Source organism: Streptopelia decaocto (genome assembly GCF_964273445.1).
Source record: "Streptopelia decaocto genome assembly, chromosome: 24".
NCBI lineage: Eukaryota > Metazoa > Chordata > Aves > Columbiformes > Columbidae > Streptopelia > Streptopelia decaocto.
Genome location: NC_138679.1, coordinates 3,072,974 through 3,090,040, shown reverse-complemented (window position 1 = coordinate 3,090,040; position 17,067 = coordinate 3,072,974). Strand labels below are relative to the sequence as shown.

The following is a 17,067-nucleotide window of genomic DNA, read 5'->3' as shown; positions in this document are numbered from 1 at the left end:
AGCAAGCATAGCCAATCAGAGGCCGCTATTCTCCCTTCACACCCTTCTGACCAATGCCGAACCCCGGCACCTTGCCAGCCAATAGAATAAGAGCTTTCGGTTCCTCCCCCGCGCTCCCTTCAGCCAATAGAAAGGGAGATTTTCTAAGGGACAACCGGGCCGTCCACCGGACGGGAGTCTTTCCCGGTTGGGGGCGTGTCTCGTTCCGAGGGGGCGTTACCGCTTCGGGGGCGTGGCTTGGGAAGGTTATATAAGGACCCGCAGCGACCGCGGTGCCATTTTGTGTAGCAGCGCCTGGAGAGCGGCTGGTGGGAGCAGCGGAGGGTTTCGGGGTTCGGACCAGAGCGGCCGGATGGTGAAATCCTCCCTGCAGCGGATACTCAACAGTCACTGCTTCGCTAGAGAGAAAGAGGGGAATAAAAGCACCATCATGCCCGCTGTGCTGAGCCTCAGTACCGGACAGAGCAGGTGAGGGGCCGCGGCCTCCCTCAGCCTTCGCCCCCTTCCCTCAGGGCCCGCCCCGCTCCTTCTCCTCGTCCCTCCCGCGCCGCTCGCCTCCCCCGTGGCCGGGGGGAGGGCTGCTCCGTGGCGGGGGGGCGGGGAGGGTGGCTTGGCCTCCCCCGCGGAAAAAGAGGGGGATGGAAAGGGTTAGGAAAAAAAAAAAACATAACGCCTAAGGCGGAACCTGAAGGTTCCACGCCCTCCGGTGTGAGTCGCCGCCGTGCCGGGCGACACGTCCCCGCTGCCCCGGGGCGGCGGATCTGCCGGGGCCGCCCCCCCCGAGCCCGCCGGGGCCACGTTACCACCGCGGGGACAGCGGGTGTCACAGCCCCCCCGGGGCATCGCAGCCCCTGGCAACCCAGCCCGGGCCTGGAGACAAAGCCGGGCCTGGAGCTGCCGCCTGCCCACCGGGAAAAACAAACAAAAAGCGAAACAAACAAAAAAAAAACCCACCACAATTAGGTGGAGATGGCAAGGGATTGGAAGCTCTTATCCCCTTATGTAATCGTTAGATATTCTTGAAAAGTAATCGAGGGTGCTGAGCCTAAAGTAGAACATGGGAGTGTTAGGAGAGCTGGTGCTTTAAAACTCGACTGAAAGATTAAACAATTCTGGCAGATGCTGGGAGGAAAATACTGAATGAGTGGGGCTGGTGTAGGGCATCAGTCTGTGTAGAGGAAGGCATGATTAAACCTCCCGTGTGAGCTATAAAACCAATTACGGTATTTGGTAATAAAGCCATTTTAATACTTGGCTGTTGTTTAAAGATAATTTTTTCCCGAGAGGAGTAAGTGTGCACGAACATCACTCTAAAATACATTTTTAATTGCAAAGCGTGGGCAGCCTTCGTTCCGCACGGCGTTTCACTGGGCAAGAGGTGAAATTCTATCGAGGATTAGCACTGCACCCTTCTGTACAGGGCGCTTAAAGGCTTATTGGGAAGGATAATCAGGAATGCCTGGCTCTGCAGCCATTCTGAAATAAAATAAGTAATGCTAGTGCTAGAGAATAGTGTCTCTCAAAGAGCCTTAAAATAATGGGTCGATCACTCATTTAATTGAGTGCAAATTTAATTTTTTTGAAATAAAACACCTTCCAGCATCTGATATTTGATCTATATGGCTGTTCAGTGCCTGTCTAATACAGATTATTCACCGAGTTTCAAGCTCGTTTAAAAAGGAAAAAAAAAAAAACAAAAAAGGAACTCCTGTGAACCGTGCAAAATGGTGGATTATTTTGTACATGTTTATTCTGATTTGCAAATGGCTGCTGGCACTCACAGACAGGACGATTGTGAAAATTTCCCCAAGGGCCTCGATTGCTGCATCTGCTGAGATGACGCAACTGGCGAGCGCAGCCCGGGGGTGAAGGATGGTGCAGGGGAGGGGCCGGCGGCCGCGCCTGCTCGGGGCCGGAGAACCTTTATTTGCTTCATCAGGCTTCTATGGATGGGCTGGAACTTAAGACACATACGAGAAATATGTCTTATATCTTTAAAAGATAAAATTCTTCACATTACTCTGCTCAGCCAAATTCGATTCTCAAAATTGCCCTGAAGAATTCAGTAGAAAGGCTCGAAGGGCTGCAAATATCCAGGTTTGGTATTGGAGGTAAAACTGGTGAGTTTGCTCGGTGAAAACATTCGAGGTAGTGTCATCTGTGAGAGGATTGCGTGTAATTTCCTGGTGTCGAGCCAAGAGTGTTGATGCAAAGGCCCGAGGTAACTGGGGCTGTATATCGCAGGGGAAAAAATGATCCCTAGTTTGCTGGGTCAGTATATTCCTGATAACTTAGGAGAACAAGGTGAGGAGAAAATGTGCGTTAGCAGAATGGTTCTCTTGAGATCAGGTCAAGTATCTTGCTGCCTTGGTATAGAAATAGGCCTTGCTCACTTTGAGCTGAGCCTATTTTCATCTCCAAGTCAGCCTTTCCGTCAAAATCCCGCCGCAGGAGCTGTCGGATGCTCCTGGGCGCGAGGCAGCGTTCCTGTCCCTGCGCTCCGGGTTCCTTTGTCTTGCCACATCCCTGCGTTGCAGTGGGAGGAGTTCCCTTGGCCTGGCTTCATTTTGGTTTAGTTTTTTATTAGATCTTGTCATCGGATCACTTCTTAAATGCTGTCCGTCTGTCTCTCTAACTGTGATCCCTTTCTAGTTCCAGGGTTCCCTTCAATTGCTGTAGTAACCTGGGTCCGGGGCCTCGGTGGTGCTCCTGATGTCCCTCACCCACCCCTGAAGATCCCAGGTGGGCGAGGGAATAGTCAGAGGGATCACAATCTTTCAGCTAATTTATTTTATTCGGTGAGTATGAATAATAACAAGCAGCTTGCCGTGGCGAGCCTATTATTGGGAGTTATCCCTTCTCCAAAAGGAATTGGAAATAACTTTGCTTTTATTACTGCTACAGGATAATCGGCTGAATGTAACAGAAGAACTAACATCTAATAACAGGACAAGAATTCTGAATGTCCAGTCAAGGCTTACAGATGCCAAACACATTAGTTGGAGAGCAGTGCTGAACAACAACAACCTCTACATAGAAATTCCCAGTGGTGCTCTGCCTGAAGGGAGCAAAGACAGGTGAGGAGAACAAAATACAGCTGTGGTTTAATTTCCCTCTGACTTGAAGGCCTGTCAGTAGGGTGGAATAGCACTTTACTGTTGTTTCTTTCCTTTATTCTGAAAGTTAAAGTCTAATTATGGTGCTTGATGTTCTTTTGTAAGTGGCTCCTGATTTAATCCTGTTTTCTCAGGCAGAACCCCCTAAAAGGGCTGATTTCAGGCTTTGTTCTCACATACTGGGGGGTTGTTTTACCCACTGCAAACACCAGCCTGGTTCTGAGTCTGTCACTGCAGTTCTCCCTTCTGCTGTGACTGGTAAAACACGTTTTCTGTGATACTGAAGACTCAGATTTCTGCCCCCAAGTTAAAGCTGAGGCTCAGGGGTCTCCTTGGTGCGAGCTCAGGAGCAGATCAGCTGTGCTGACTGATCTCTGCAGAACATCCTTGCTCATGTGCTTTGTCTTTGTCTTCTAGTTTTGCAGTTCTTCTGGAGTTTGCTGAAGAACAGCTTCGAGTTGATCATGTGTTCATTTGTTTCCACAAGAACAGAGACGATAGAGGTGGGTGTAGCGCTGTCTCTAGGGATGTGAACGCGTTATCTGAAATGGGTTTTAGATGCTTTAAGTATTGTACAGCATCAAATAGATGACTTATTTTCTGCTCTTTTTTTCTAGCTGCATTGCTCCGTACTTTCAGCTTTTTGGGCTTTGAGATTGTGAGACCAGGGCATCCCCTTGTCCCCAAGAGACCAGATGCTTGCTTCATGGCCTACACGTTTGAGAGAGACTCGTCAGAAGAAGAATAGATTGCAATGTTTTGCCTCTTAGAGCTTTCTTGTTGTCTATAAAGATGATTCTGTAGAAATTTTGTCAACATCTATTTACAGTATCTATAACTCTGTACGAAATGTTGTGACCAACTGCTCTGGTGGTGAGATGTTGAAAATTTCAGACTCCACATCTTTTTCTGGATTTGTGCGCATGTTGTGGTTGTGCAAATAAATGCTCCCTCCAAATTAGCAGTATATTTCTTGAAGTTTAATATTGTGTTTGTGATACTGAAGTATTTGCTTTAATTCTAAATAAAAATTTATATTTTACTTTTTATTGCTGGTTTAAGCTGTTTAAGACTTGCACTCTGAAGAGGTGGCTCTGGAACTGCGCCAACCATTAAAGCTGCAGGTACGGAACGGCCTTGCTCATTCTTTGCTTGTCTGGAAATCACGGCTATGATCTACCAGGACTTCAAGTCATCTACCAATCCTCTAAAAAACAACTTTTAGTGAAACAATTAGCAGGTTATCAATTTCTGCTGGTAATTAGGATCACTGCGTCCCTGCTCTGTCAGTGCTTTGTGGGATACTACAGGGATATGTGTCAGCTGGAAAGTCACAAGTGCAGCTTGTGGGTGTCTTGGGCTTCGAGTGCCTTTGAGGGTCAAATATGTGACTTTGATACCCAAAGTCCTGATGTCCCCAGCACCAGTGGAGCCTGTATTAGCACATGGGGTGGCTTGATGGGTTCTTGGGGTGTGATCTGGGGAGGCTTGTGACACTTGATAGCTAAATACTGGTGTGGCCTCCAGAGCTCTCCTGGGGGACACTTTTACTTAGCACTCGCAGCTTTGGGGGCTTGTGTGGCACCACTTGAGCTGATTACTCTTTCTTTTATAAGACTGTGGGGCAGTGAATCCCTGGGATGGGTTATGTTACCAAGCTGTGTCGCTGTGAGTCTGTAAATAGAACATTTTCATGAGCGTGTGCTCTGCCTGGGGCCTGACCCTGCTGAGCTCGGCTTTAGGAGCTCTGGACACGGTGAAAAGTTGTTCAAGGGGCGAGGGGGCCTAAGGATCACCCCACAGCTCATCCCTTGCAGATGTTCTGGGCTGAGCGGTGGAATACACCAAAATAAAACCCCTGAAATTCCATTCTTGGATGTGCAGCAGGGAGCAGATCCTGTGGTGGGATCCACAGCACAAAGTAACACAGCGAGGTGATCTGGGAGACAGAAAAAGGCCCAGGGACCCCTGGAAAGCTGAGGGGAGCCAAGGGGACATGTGGGGGGACTGTGGAGCTTTGGGGAGCCTGGGGGAACTCTGGGAGACAAGGAGAGGTCCTGGGGAGCCTTGGGGAACCGAGGAGAGCGGCTGAGCCGTGGGCTTTGCTGCCATCTTGTAGCCACGCAAGATACTACAGGAGTAGTGGGGACAACAGGGCTGGGGCTCACCCAGCACAACCCCTCCTGTGCGGTTCTGCTCATACTGGATTTTGAACCACATTTCTTTGAGCTGGCTGAGCTTGTGTGGTGGCCGCATTGGGGTCTGTGTGGCTAAGGAACTTGTTTGGCCCGCCCGTCTCATCCAGCCTTGGTTTAGATTTGGGGACCAGGGTGCAGATCCCATGTGGTGCTGTGTTCTGTGCCAAACAGCAGATGCTGCAGCCCAGTCAGCAGCTGTAAATCAGACCGAACTCCATCGAGGCTGTTCTGGCTCATCACCGCCAGGCAGGGACGTTGGCCTTGGTGTTTCTCTCTGGATTCATCACTGGGGTGCGTAACGCTGTCAAAGAAGCACATTAAAGGACCAGTATTTAAGAGGCTCAGCTCTGGGTTTTATTGACACTGTGTGGCTGCTGCATTTCCCCCTTTAAAATGTCATTTATATTTGTGACTACGCCACGGACTTTCTAAAAAGACCAGGCTCCATAAGGTATTGTATTTCTCCTTTGCTAAGGGCATTAAGGTGAGCTGTGATGCGTGGCTTTGCACTCTTATGGAAAACAGTGAAAGTCTCGTGGTGGTAGGAGCGGTCTGAGAGGCTTTTGTGCAGTCTTAGCCCCATAAACTTCACTTGGGATAATCAGCCACTAAATTGGTGCTTGATCCCATGGCTTCTGTGCAGCCGTCTTTCCCGAGATGCTCAGATAAACCGGATTCGCAGTATCAAACCAAAATCATCCGAGCGTGTAAAAACACGCCCTGTGTTGTGGGAGCCACAAGTAGGAGTTGAGTCCCAGCTTCATCGTTCATGGGCCGTGGGAGAAACAGGTTTGGGTTTAGAGAGTTTCCCCAACCAGGACCAGCTTTGGTTCCTTGTGAGCTGAGGATTTGGCCAAGTCCTTGTGGGCTCTTGGCTTTGAGGAGACATTTAGGGAGCGTAGAGGTCCTGGGTGGCTTGGTAGAGCGTGTGTTCGGTCACCTCCTTGAAATACTGGCAGCACAACCAGTCCTCGAGGCCGGGGCTCCCCCCGGCCCCAGCCGAACCCTCCGCAAACCGGAGGAGCAGCAGAGCCCTCTTGAGCTCCAGCCAGTTCTGCAGCACCGTCAGGGTCTTCTCGCTCCTGGCAAAGAGCTCCTGGCGAGGCCCCCAGAGCAGGACCTGCAGGATGCTCCGGGCCCGCTCCAGGGACACCCTCTTGCAGGGCTCTCTGTGGAGAAGCAGCACGGCCAGACGCTTGAGTCCCGTGGAATAGATGGACAGGGAGGGGATTTCGGGAAGTCTGTTGCTTCTGAAGGCCAAGGCGTTCTCCAGAGGGATGTCCACGTGCAAGATCTGATAGATCAGCATGCCTACATTCAGCTCATCTGCTGCCGGGGACTGGGGTGCAGCAAACCCCTTGGTCCAGTCCTGCTCTTGGCTGGTAGAACAAGGTCTTTGCTTGGCTTTAACTCTGCTGATGAGCAGCCGTGGCAGGGACAGCCCCAGCGCTGCCTCCTTGCCTTGCTGGCCCTGGGGAGGACACGGGCACTGCACCAGCAGCAGGTTCTCGGGGCACAGATCCCCCTGCCCCACGTTCTGCCCCCGGAGATGCTCCAGCCCCATGCACACCTGCAGCAGGAGGAGACAAGCCAGGCGTTCGTAGTGCCCGGGGCTGCTCCTGTGCAAACCCTGGGATCCCTTCACAAAGCCAGCCAGGGTCTGGTAGGGAACCTCAGGAGAAATGAAGACCTGCAGGACGGGGCGAGCGGCGAGACGGGCCGGCTCCTCTGTGCGAGGGGACGGACTCTGCTCCCCGGGGCTCCCCGGGAGCACCAGCTCCCCAGGGAGGCGGTCGGTGAAGCGACCGATCAGGCGCTGGATGCTGCAGTGTGGCCCGAGGGAGCTCTGCACCCCCAGGTTTGTGCAACCCGGCTTGGGGACCTGCAAGGAAACACAGGACACGGCTGCGTGGGGACAGAGCGTCATCCCAGGGCAGGTCACCACCTCAGCTCAGGGCCACCAGCCCTGCTCTGACCCACGCATGATGGCCCTGAGGGTGGGGAGAGCCTGGCCCAGGTTGGCCAGAGAGGTGGTGGATGAACCATCCCTGGAGACATCCCAGGCCAGGCTGGACGGGGTCTGAGCAACCTGAGCTGGTGAAGATGTCCCTGTCATGGCAGGGGGGGCACTGGGGGAGCTGGGATGGTCCCTCCAACCCAAACCACCTGTGATTCTCTGATCCTGCACTGCCTGAGGAACCAGCTCTGCTCCAGCCTCTGCTGTGCATCAAAACCGCTGGCCAGGGCATCTTCCACAGCAATGACGTTCTCCTTGACATGTCCTTTGTCCCCCGGGAGCTGTCACCCTCCCCTCCCAGCCCGCACCAGCGGCGCCGTCTCGTGTAGCAAATGCAGAAGTAGGTGCGAAAAGGGGAAGCGCCAGCGTGACGGGTCAGTGGAAAATCCACCGCTCCCGTTCACGTTTTCCTGCAGCACCGCAGCCCCCGGCTCCCTCGGCACCCCCCGGGGCCTTTTCCCTGATCCCCCACTTACCTTGACTGCAAAGACCAGCTGCGTTTGCTGAAAAGTGAAGCCCACACGGAAATACCAGGCGTCCGCGCTCTGGCAGCACGGCTCCCGCTGCAGGACGCGGAGCGCGGCCCAGCCCGTCCCCGCCAGCTCCGCCGCCAGCAGCTGCCGCCGCTGCTCCGGCCCCAGCAGCTGCTCCTGGATCCGCGCCGACAGCCGCGCCAGGGCGGCCGCCTGGCACCCCAAAACCAGCCCGCACACCCCGCTCCCCAGCAGCGGCCCCAGCTCCCCGTCCGCCGTCCCAAATGTCAGCTCCGCCGCGCTGGGTGATGGGGCCTTTTGTGGGCTGCTCCGGGCCACCGGCTCCCCCAGGCTTTGGGACTTGGTCAGGGGCACCTTGTGTCCCCAGGAGAGTCTGTCTGGGGTGGGGGTGGAGCTGGGAGCCCCCTCCTCATGCCGCAGATGGGGCGCTGGGGTGTTGTAGAGGATGCCGCTGGGTCCTGGCGTGGGGTCACCCCAACAGTGCCGGCATGGCCCCCCCTGCTCCGGGAGGGACTCTGCTCGCTGGAGATGCTTTTTTGGCAGTGGGGGAGGCAGCGGGTCCAGGCGGGGCTGAGCGTGGGGGCTCCCAGCCCCTTCCCCTCGTTGGGCCTTGCGGGGGACGAGGTGGGCTCGCAGCTCTCCTGGGGACAGACGGACAGACACGGCAGGGCTGAGACTGCCCTGAGCGCGGCTAGCGGGGAGAAAATGGGAGATGGAGCAGGAGGGGGGTACAAATGTTGTTATTTGCCCCACTGCATATTTCCAGCCCCAAAGCAACACCCAGCACCGGCCGGAGGAGAATGGGAAGGAGGCAGCGGGTTGGGGAGTCACTCACCCACGTTGCTGTAGATGAGGGTTGAGTTGGGGCGTTGAGAGCCCCCCGGGGTGTCCGGCATGGGAGCGGGTGTTCCGGGGACACTCAGGTCCAGGCTGCCGTGGCGGGCACAGCCCACGGCCCTGCACGAGCCGGGGGTCAGCGCTCGCCCCCGGGGGTTCCGACCCCTTTCGGTGCTGTCTCAGGGGAAGAACAAGGAGAAAGGGGAAGTGGTGGCCTGGGGAGCCCGGGCTGTCTGGTTTGAGGCAAAAGACGGGGAGTTTGGTGGCTCAGTGACTCCATCTCCTGCACTGGGGGGGGGTTCCTGCTCCCAGGGGTGGGTGGGTGCACGCACAGGTTTGTGTCTGCACTGTGGTCCCCATGGCGAGGAGGACGTGATGCTGGGACGAAAGCAGGAAAAGCCTTTGACACCCCCAGGTCAGGGTCTGGGGGTCTGTGCATGGGGAGGGAAAAGCAGAGCACTGGTGGGGGGGACAGTGGGAAGGAGCCATTTCCAGCCCCCGTGGGTTTCACTTCCCAGTCCCGGCCAAGCTCGGTGCAAACCTGCAGCTCTGACCCTGACACCACGAGTGGTACCGAAACCACGGTGGTCTTCTTTAAAAATTCTGGTGCGGACATCAGTTGCTGTGCAACTTCAGGCTTTGCCCCTCTTATCCCCCAGGGAACAGGGAATTATCCACCTGCAAAGCCTGGGGCTGCAGCAGCCGTGCTGGGGTGCAGCTGGGAAGCTCCTTTTTGAACCCCATTTGCAGAGCAATTTGTTACCTGTGAGTTTTCCCTGGTGGTGTTGGGGACCCGGGGGGCTCCAATTCCATCTCCCGGCTCGGTGGCAGCTCCGGTTCGCCGTCCTTTGTGCTGGCCATGGCACGGCCACCACTCTCCTTGCACAACCTGCTGCAACCGCGCTGGCAGGAGGGTGTTCTTGCAAAAGCTGCTTCTTGCAAGTCAAAAGGAAGCCGGGGGTTTGGCCTCACTCCCCGCAGCCCCCGGGGCCACACGCTGCTCCTGCTGCAGCTGCAGGAATGGCATCGCCCTCCATGCAACCTGCTGTTGCGTCCTTGGAGCTGCCCCTGCAGCCTTCGCGCTCTCCCAGGTTGTTTCTGGATGGTGCCTGTGCTGAAGGGGGGGACTTCCATGGTAACCCCCCCAAACCACATCATCAATTCCCTGCTCTCCAGATTGTGTTACTCTAGATAGATTGGTTAGGTGGAGTATTTTGGTTCCCTGCATCCATTGCACAGGAGGAACCCGGTCATTAGAAAACACATTGGTCCCCCACCCCGAGAGAGCAAGAAGTGACACAACTCAGCTGCTGCAAACCCCCCTGATTGGCATCTCTCCCTTTTAGGATAAAGTTACTCTTTTAAACCCCCAAATCTTTTAAAATCTGCTCTCTCCTATTCAGCCTTTGAACTAATTAGCAAATAATTAGCAACTAATTAGCAATTGCTGGTGGGTGGGTGGGTGAGCCCCTGTGCTGAGAGCTTCAGGGCTTTCTCCTCTATATCCCCTATCCCACTAAGTCATTTACATCAATGACTGTACAACAAACTGTTTAAAGCATCAATGTTTTTCTCTAATGAGTAATGTTACTTTCAAGATATACCAGGCACCAACAGGAGTAAAATTACAGAAATAATGCAGTAAATGTAACTTCACCCAAGAAAGAGGTGGCAGGCAGGAACTGCCTTTTGCAGGAGAACTAGCTAAAAAAGGTCTTGATGCCTCTTATTAGAATAAAGGAGATAACACCAAGTTTAAAAGCAACCTGAGCCCTGAAAAAGGAGTGATTTTGTACCGGGGAGTGATTTTGTATCGGGGAACTGATGGAGGGAAGTTTCACTCAACTGAAGGCACAAACACGAACTATAACCCTGACTCGTAACCTCCCGGGCACTCTCGTGCCATGCAATAAATATATATATATATTTATATATATTTTCATGCAGGAAATGAGAGAAAAAAAACCCTAATTTCCTCTTTTATGCCAAGGAGAGCTGTTGCCCCAGCTGCTCCCCGAAGCAGGAGCCGAGGTGCTTCCCACCCTCCAGCTTAAGGGCATCCTTATAAACACTGTTAAAAATTAATATTAGATTAATAGCAGTGGCAGTATGTTAACACGTGCATTCATAATTTATTAGTTATGAATATGGACCTTAGTACCCTCTGAAAGCTGGTTTAGCGTCGGTTATTCCGGGTTTGCAGGGCGGTGAGCAGGTGATGGGCTGCAAAGCCCAAGCCCCACCGGGCACTGCACTGACCCGCTGCCGAGTTTCCAGCCATCGCTGCTTTAAACTTGGGAGATTTCCTTCCACTTCGTTTGGCACACGTAGGTGAATTTAATCTTTTAACAAGGTTGGTCCAACGTCACTAAACCACTGGCTGGACGCTGCTCTTTGGCATCACAAGGGTCCTTCCCTGCTGTGCTTCCAGCTCCACCCGACCTCCAGCCCCCCCAGTTCTCCCCGTCTGGGTTTTCCTGCTGGTTTTCTGAGAGGGATGATCACCCTAAATTGAATTCTGGGGGTTTAACATCTGCCTGAACCCCGGGACACCCTTTGGGTTTGCAGTGGGTTGGACCAGGTCAGGCTCCCTCCCTGACTCCAGCTTTTCTTACTTGAGCCACAAGGAGAACGAAAAGGGGGAAAAAAACAAACAAGCCACGAAATTCCCCCCCCTTTTTTTTTTCTTTTTCCCCCGCAAATACATTTCACATGCTTGTTACATATAAAACTGAGTCAGGGCTGCGCTGCCCAAACCTACCTCTGTTCCCGGCTGCGGGGGGGCCGTCCCTGACCCCTTCCCAACCCCCCAGGTAAAACCCCCCAGACACCAAACAAGGGGTGACACCAGTGGGATCCTGGTACGACACGGCATGCACGGCGGGGGGACTGGGGGCACCGGCCATGGGAAGGGGCTGTGGCAACGGCTGGACCCATGGCAGGGGTGGGAAGGGAGGGAGGGGCAGCACCCCCCCTGCTAAAATGGGGGGCCCAATCCTGGCAGCGCAGGGACCACCTTGGGGAGGAGGGTGCTGAACCCCCCGCTCCTTTACCCCTCTCCCCCTTGGGACTCAGCTGGGGGGCACCCAGCACCCATGGGTGCAAGAATAGGGTGGGAGCAGCAGGAGAGGGCTCGGGGGGCAACCCAAGCAGCCGCTCTTGCTTGTTGGGGTGCCCGGGAGGCCGTGCCCATTCAGGTGCCTGCAGGAATGGGGACAGAGGTGGGACCTGCAGCAACCCCTGGGGTCCACGTGGTGGGAGGATGAGGAGGAAGCGATGGGCTCCCCGGGACATTTCTCCCATCCAGGCTCTTCCCTTCCAGCTGTTCCAGCTGTGCTCCTTCTCCCACCCAAAACCCTGAGTCCCCAGTCCAAGCCAGTGCTGCCCAGCACTTCGGGACGTGGACCTACGGTGCCCCCGCTGCAGGGTGCTGGATCCAGGTGGATGCGATGGATGTGCTGGCCAAGAGATGGACGTGCCAGCCAAGAGATGGATGTACCGGCCAGGAGACGGACATGCCAGCCAGGAGATGGACGTGCCAGCCATGAGATTGACGTGCCAGCCAGGAATCAGACATGCCAGCCAGGAGCTTCTCCCAGCATTTGCTTTTGCTGTCGGTTCTTGAGCTGCTCGTTCCAAACTCTCTCCTCTCGTTCCCTGGGATGCATGGTCTCTCTGTGCAGGACGAGCCGGCTCCTGCTCTCCCACAGACTTTGGCAAGCCCAAGAAAATGGACACAAAAATGCCTTTTGCACTCATATGAATCTTGATCCCCCCATCCCTTCATCCCATTGCTGCCATGGCAGCTTGGGCAGATGCAAAGATGTGGCCCATTACCATTCGGGGGCTGTTCTTCCTGAATTTAATGACTTTGGCCTCATTTTGCCTTTTTTCCCCCCTTTTTCTTGCTTGCAGCTCCTCAGAGCCTGGCCTTGGATGGGTTATTATTGCTTGTGCAGGATTGTCCCCAGGCACCCATGTCTGCAGATGCCACATCTTAGATCTGCTGATGAGAAGCTCTCAAGGCACGGCCGTGCCCTGGGCGGCCCGGCTTTGCCAAGGGGCTGGGGGTGACCCCCAGCTCAGCACAACCTCCCCGGGCACCCCAGTCCCGCATTGCCCCGGAAGACTTTTCTCTTGGAAATTCATTTTTAAAAAAAATAAAATTGTTGGACTGCAAAAAAACCCAAAATCAACAAGGAAAGACAAGAACCATAAACAACCACCAGGAAAGTTTTTTGGAGTCCCTTAAAAAAAAGGGAAACGGGGAATAAAGTAGGAAGTTGTTTTCTTTTTCCCAGGCCCAAGCACTGCTGATCTCTTGGTTGGAGAAATGCATAGTTGGTAGCAAAACTGTCGGCTACATTGGGAGCCCCTGGAGCCGGGACACCCCCTGAGCCATCGCACCCCAAGGGCTCACTGTGGGGTGGGACAGTGGGGCCATCACCCCCTGACCCTGAGGTCCATGTGGTTCTGATCCTCCCGTCACCTCTGGCTGCACCCCAGAACAGTGAGGTCCTGCTGCCAGCCCTGGGTGTCACCGGTGCTCCCACACCCCCCGGCCCCATCCCACTGCAGCCGTGCCTGGGGCCGGGCAGTGAACGGTTCTCCTCTGGGAGATGCTCAGATCATCTTCATGTTGAACTTCCTGGCTCCTCCTTGGCCGGTGGTGGTGGTGGGACCATCCACCTTGCGGAAGGAATACTCCACCGAGAAGTTGTTCTTGTGCTGCCCCCGGCCCCGGCTCCAGACGAAGAGGAGGAGGAAGCAGAAGAGCACGACGCCCAGGAAGGTGATGCAGCCCATGGCTGTGGAGACCAGGATGGTCTTGAGGTCCAACGTAAACTTCAAGAAGACTTGCGTGTCATTGTGGGAGGTGTCGTTGAACTCGCTGAGGTACAAAGTTCTGTTGGCAAAGCGGGAGCCGTCGGCCGGCCGCCCCTTCACCGTCAGGGTGGCGAAGTAGGTGTCGTTGCCGCCGGCGTTGCTGGCGATGCAGATGTAGGTGCCGCTGTCCTGCACCTGGGCGAAGCGGATCTCCAGGGTGCCCCCGGGCAGCACGGTCGCCCGCCCCGTGCTGCGGGTGGTGATCATGCGGTGCTGGGGGGACACCCAGGCGATGGAGGGGTCGGGCTCCCCGTCCGCCCGGCACAGGAAGGACACGGACTGTCCCTCCCGCGCCGTCACGTGCTGCAGCTTCCGATCCCTGATCTTGGGCTTCTGGCAGGTGAAGTACTCGAAGAGCACCGAGTCCGGGAAGTCGCGCAGGGCGTTGCCCTGGATTTCGGGCGGCGAGGAGCACATGGGCTGCTGCCCATCGAAGTTGAGCGTCTTCCGCCGCTGCAGGATCCAGAGCAGGCGGCAGTCGCAGGCCAGAGGGTTCCTGTCCACCCGCAGTGTCTCCAGCGTGTTGACGGAGTGGAAGGTGCTCTCCTCCAGCGTGGAGAGAAAGTTGCTGGAGAGGTTGAGCAGCCGGATTTGTCTGAGGCCGGAGAAAGCCTGTGGCTCCACGGACACCAAGAGAGCGCCCACGATGTGAAGCTCCTGGAGCCGGATGAGGTCTTTGAAGGAGCCCTTCAGCACAGTGCTAATGGGGTTGTAGGACAGGTTCAGGTACCGCAGGTACACCAGGTTCCTCAAGGCAGCAGCGGGCACGGCTGTGATGTTGGTGTAGGTGATGGAGAGCGAAGTGAGGTTCAGGCCCTGGAAGCTGGTGGGGGAGACGTCTTCCAGCAGGGGCCAGTTGTCGATCTCCAGCTGCAGGAGGTTGTAGAGCTTCTTGAAGTTTTGGTCCTCCAGCGCGGAGATGCTGAGGTGCCGGAGCCGCAGCACTTCCAGGTTCTGGAGGTAGGAAAGCGACTCGGCCGAGATGGAGGTCAGGTTGCACTTCTCGATGGTCAGCTGCTCCAGGCCGAGCAGCCCCGAGAAGGCGCGCTGGGAGATGTACACCAAGTCATTATCACCCACCTCCAGGCTCTTCAGGTTCCGCAGGTCCTGGAACATGTAGTCCAGCAGGATGACAAGTTTGTTCTCGCTGATGTCCAGGAGGGTGAGGTTGGTCAGCTTGGTGAAGACCCCTGGGGGGATGAGCTTGAGCTGGTTCCCCCGCAGTCGCAAGGTCTGCAGGTTGAACAGGTTGCTGAAGGCTCCCGGCTCCACATTGGAGATGATGTTCTCGCTGAAATCCAGCTCCTCCAGCAGTGGGTATGGGGAGAGGTCCCCTGGGTTCAGGCAGCGGATTCGGTTCTTGTTGAGCTCCAGGATCTTGGTCTCGGTGGGGATGCCCTCGGGGATGGAGGTGAGCCGCTTGCGGTGACACACCACCGACTTGATCTGCGGGGCGCACTCGCAGCGGGCAGGACAGGCTGCCACCCCTGGGGGGCTCAGGAGAACCAGGTGGAGGACCAGGACCGGGAGCCACCATGTCATTGTGTAGAGCATGGTCTTAGGGGCTCACTACCATTCTCCCATGCGCCTGGAAGGGAAAGAAATATGGGGTCATAAAATCACAGAATCACAGAACCGTTTGGGTTGGAGGGACCTTCCCAGCTCCCCAGTGCCCCCCCTGCCATGAGCAGGGACATCTGCACCAGCTCAGGTTGCTCAGAGCCCCGTCCAGCCTGGCCTGGGATGTCTCCAGGGATGGTTCACCCACCACCTCTCCGGCCAACCTGGGTCAGTGTTTCACCACCCTCATGGAGTCAGCGGTGAGCCCAGGGGGGCTGACAAAGTCCTGCCCAACCCCAGATCAACCACCCGTAGGCTGAGGCTGAAGAACACTCCCCAAACCACAGCCAGTGGTGCTGATAAAGTCCCATCCCCACCAGAAACCCTTCGGACCCCTCCTCAGGATCTAACATGGTGATCGTGTCCTGTGCAAATCTGGGGCAAACAAGCCTCACAGCCTGCAGGCACTGTCAGGAGAGCAGGGAAACTGAGGCAGGGGGAGAGATTTGTGGGAGGAGACGTGGCTGCAGGCCCACATCTCAGCCTCGGCCCCCCCGGCTGCTCATGGTGTGTATGCAGGCATAGGGGACCGTGAGCATAAGCATCCTGGGACAACGGGGGACACAGACCCCCACCCAGGGCACCGTAGGAGCAAAGACATGCACCCAGAGGCCTCGCAAAATCATGACATGGGTGGGATGCCACATCCCCTCTGCAGCAACGTCTTACCCAGTAGCACAAATCACTCCCAAGCCCCGGACTCGGTGAGGTCCCGCAGGACGGGGCACGCTCGGTGCTGCACATAGGGACGGGTCTTCCTGTCCCCCCTCTCGGAGCGGAGATTAAGGCACTGCGGGCACAGTCTTGGCAGAGGAGGGATTAACACCGACCTTGCGGCACCCCGGCTGCCCTCCTTTCCGGGGATTAGCACTTCGCTGCCGCTTTCCCTTTTCTCTGCGTCCCCTTCCCCGCTCCCTGTCCCCTTCTGCACCCCAAATCTGTCAGGCTGCCACTGCACCTCCACAGCTAATTTCCCACCCTGATCCCATTATCCAAGCTGAGAAATTCTCTGGCAATAAACCCATTGCTCAGTGCCATTTGGGAGCCACAGGAGATTATCTTTTCAAGACTTTTTTTTTTTTTTTGGTGCGTGTCTTAATTTTGCCACATTTCCCTTTTTCCTTCCAAAGAATCAAACCGAGAGGGAAGCATTAACATTCTTCATAGAACCGCAGGGAGGGGATTAACAGCCAGGGGGGATGGAGCATCAGCTTTTCTTGCTGGGGAACAGTGGGGTGGGACTGGAGACCCCACTGCTGTCCCTGCCACGTGTCGCAGCCCCTTCCTCCCGTGTCCAGCAGCTGGGGGTCCCTAAGCGCCACCTGGACCGCGGAGCGGGGATGGAGCTGCTTGGCAGCCTCAGCCTTCAAGGAGGCTGCTCGCAGCCGTGCCAAGAGCCATTTTGCGCTCGCTCTGCCTGGCTGGTGGCCTCAGGAACATGAGCTGGCTCTGGGGTGAGGGCGGGTGACAGTTTCGCTCGGTCCCCCCAGTTCAGAAGGCTCTGCTCCGCTCTGCCTGGCTGAGGATGCTCCAGGTGCGACCTACAAACCCACGGGAAAAAAAACCTCTCCTATTTATTGTGACATTTATTATTTTAATGCCTCTATGCTAAATAAACATGACCAGGCATCGCTGCCCGGTTAACGCTCTCACACACTCGCCGTGCCCATCGTTGCCTCCCCACGAGGGGTTTGGGGGGCGCGGATTCTGGCCCCTTTGCTGCCCGCGGCCGCTGTGCCCAGGCAGGCCGTGAGCTCTGGCTCTGCCGCGTTCATTATGGATGAGCCCAGGGTAACCGGACTCCACGTTTGGTTACTACTTCAGCCACCTGATCCTCTAAGCAAAGGTACGAACCCGCTGGCGTTGTTTTACCAGCAGCCGGGGAGCGGGAGCAGCCG

General features: G+C 55.7%; 3 protein-coding genes across 3 annotated transcripts; 1 reads left to right on the top strand and 2 right to left on the bottom strand.

Moving 5' to 3' along the window:
• The first annotated feature begins 269 nt into the window (after positions 1–269).
• On the top strand, positions 270–4,165 carry OAZ1 (ornithine decarboxylase antizyme 1). The gene is given in 6 exon segments (XM_082072321.1): positions 270–468; positions 2,653–2,710; positions 2,712–2,798; positions 2,905–3,077; positions 3,534–3,619; positions 3,734–4,165. Coding segments are annotated over 6 exon segments (651 nt in total). The 5' UTR covers positions 270–352; the 3' UTR covers positions 3,865–4,165.
• Positions 4,166–5,651: 1,486 nt separating this feature from the next.
• On the bottom strand, positions 5,652–9,560 carry PEAK3 (PEAK family member 3). The gene is made up of 4 exons (XM_082071893.1): positions 9,426–9,560; positions 8,661–8,782; positions 7,808–8,466; positions 5,652–7,196 (listed from the first exon to the last, which is right to left on the bottom strand). The coding sequence occupies exons 1-4, from the start codon at positions 9,521–9,523 to the stop codon at positions 6,204–6,206; spliced, it is 1,872 nt and encodes a 623-aa protein (XP_081928019.1). The 5' UTR covers positions 9,524–9,560; the 3' UTR covers positions 5,652–6,203.
• A 3,710-nt stretch (positions 9,561–13,270) lies between these two features.
• Positions 13,271–16,765, bottom strand: LINGO3 (leucine rich repeat and Ig domain containing 3). Its single transcript, XM_082071845.1, has one exon. The coding sequence runs from the start codon at positions 15,101–15,103 to the stop codon at positions 13,286–13,288; it is 1,818 nt and encodes a 605-aa protein (XP_081927971.1). The 5' UTR covers positions 15,104–16,765; the 3' UTR covers positions 13,271–13,285.
• Positions 16,766–17,067: the final 302 nt, after the last annotated feature.

Coding starts and splice junctions, on each gene's coding strand:
- PEAK3 (XM_082071893.1), bottom strand. CDS start 9,523: ATGGCCAGCACAAAGGACGGCGAACCGGAGCTGCCACCGAGCCGGGAG. Junction 8,783..9,425: donor CCACCAGGGAAAACTCACAG/GTAACAAATTGC, acceptor CGGCTCGTGCAG/GGCCGTGGGCTGTGCCCGCC. Junction 7,197..7,807: donor AGCTGGTCTTTGCAGTCAAG/GTAAGTGGGGGA, acceptor GTTTCCTTGCAG/GTCCCCAAGCCGGGTTGCAC.
- LINGO3 (XM_082071845.1), bottom strand. CDS start 15,103: ATGCTCTACACAATGACATGGTGGCTCCCGGTCCTGGTCCTCCACCTG.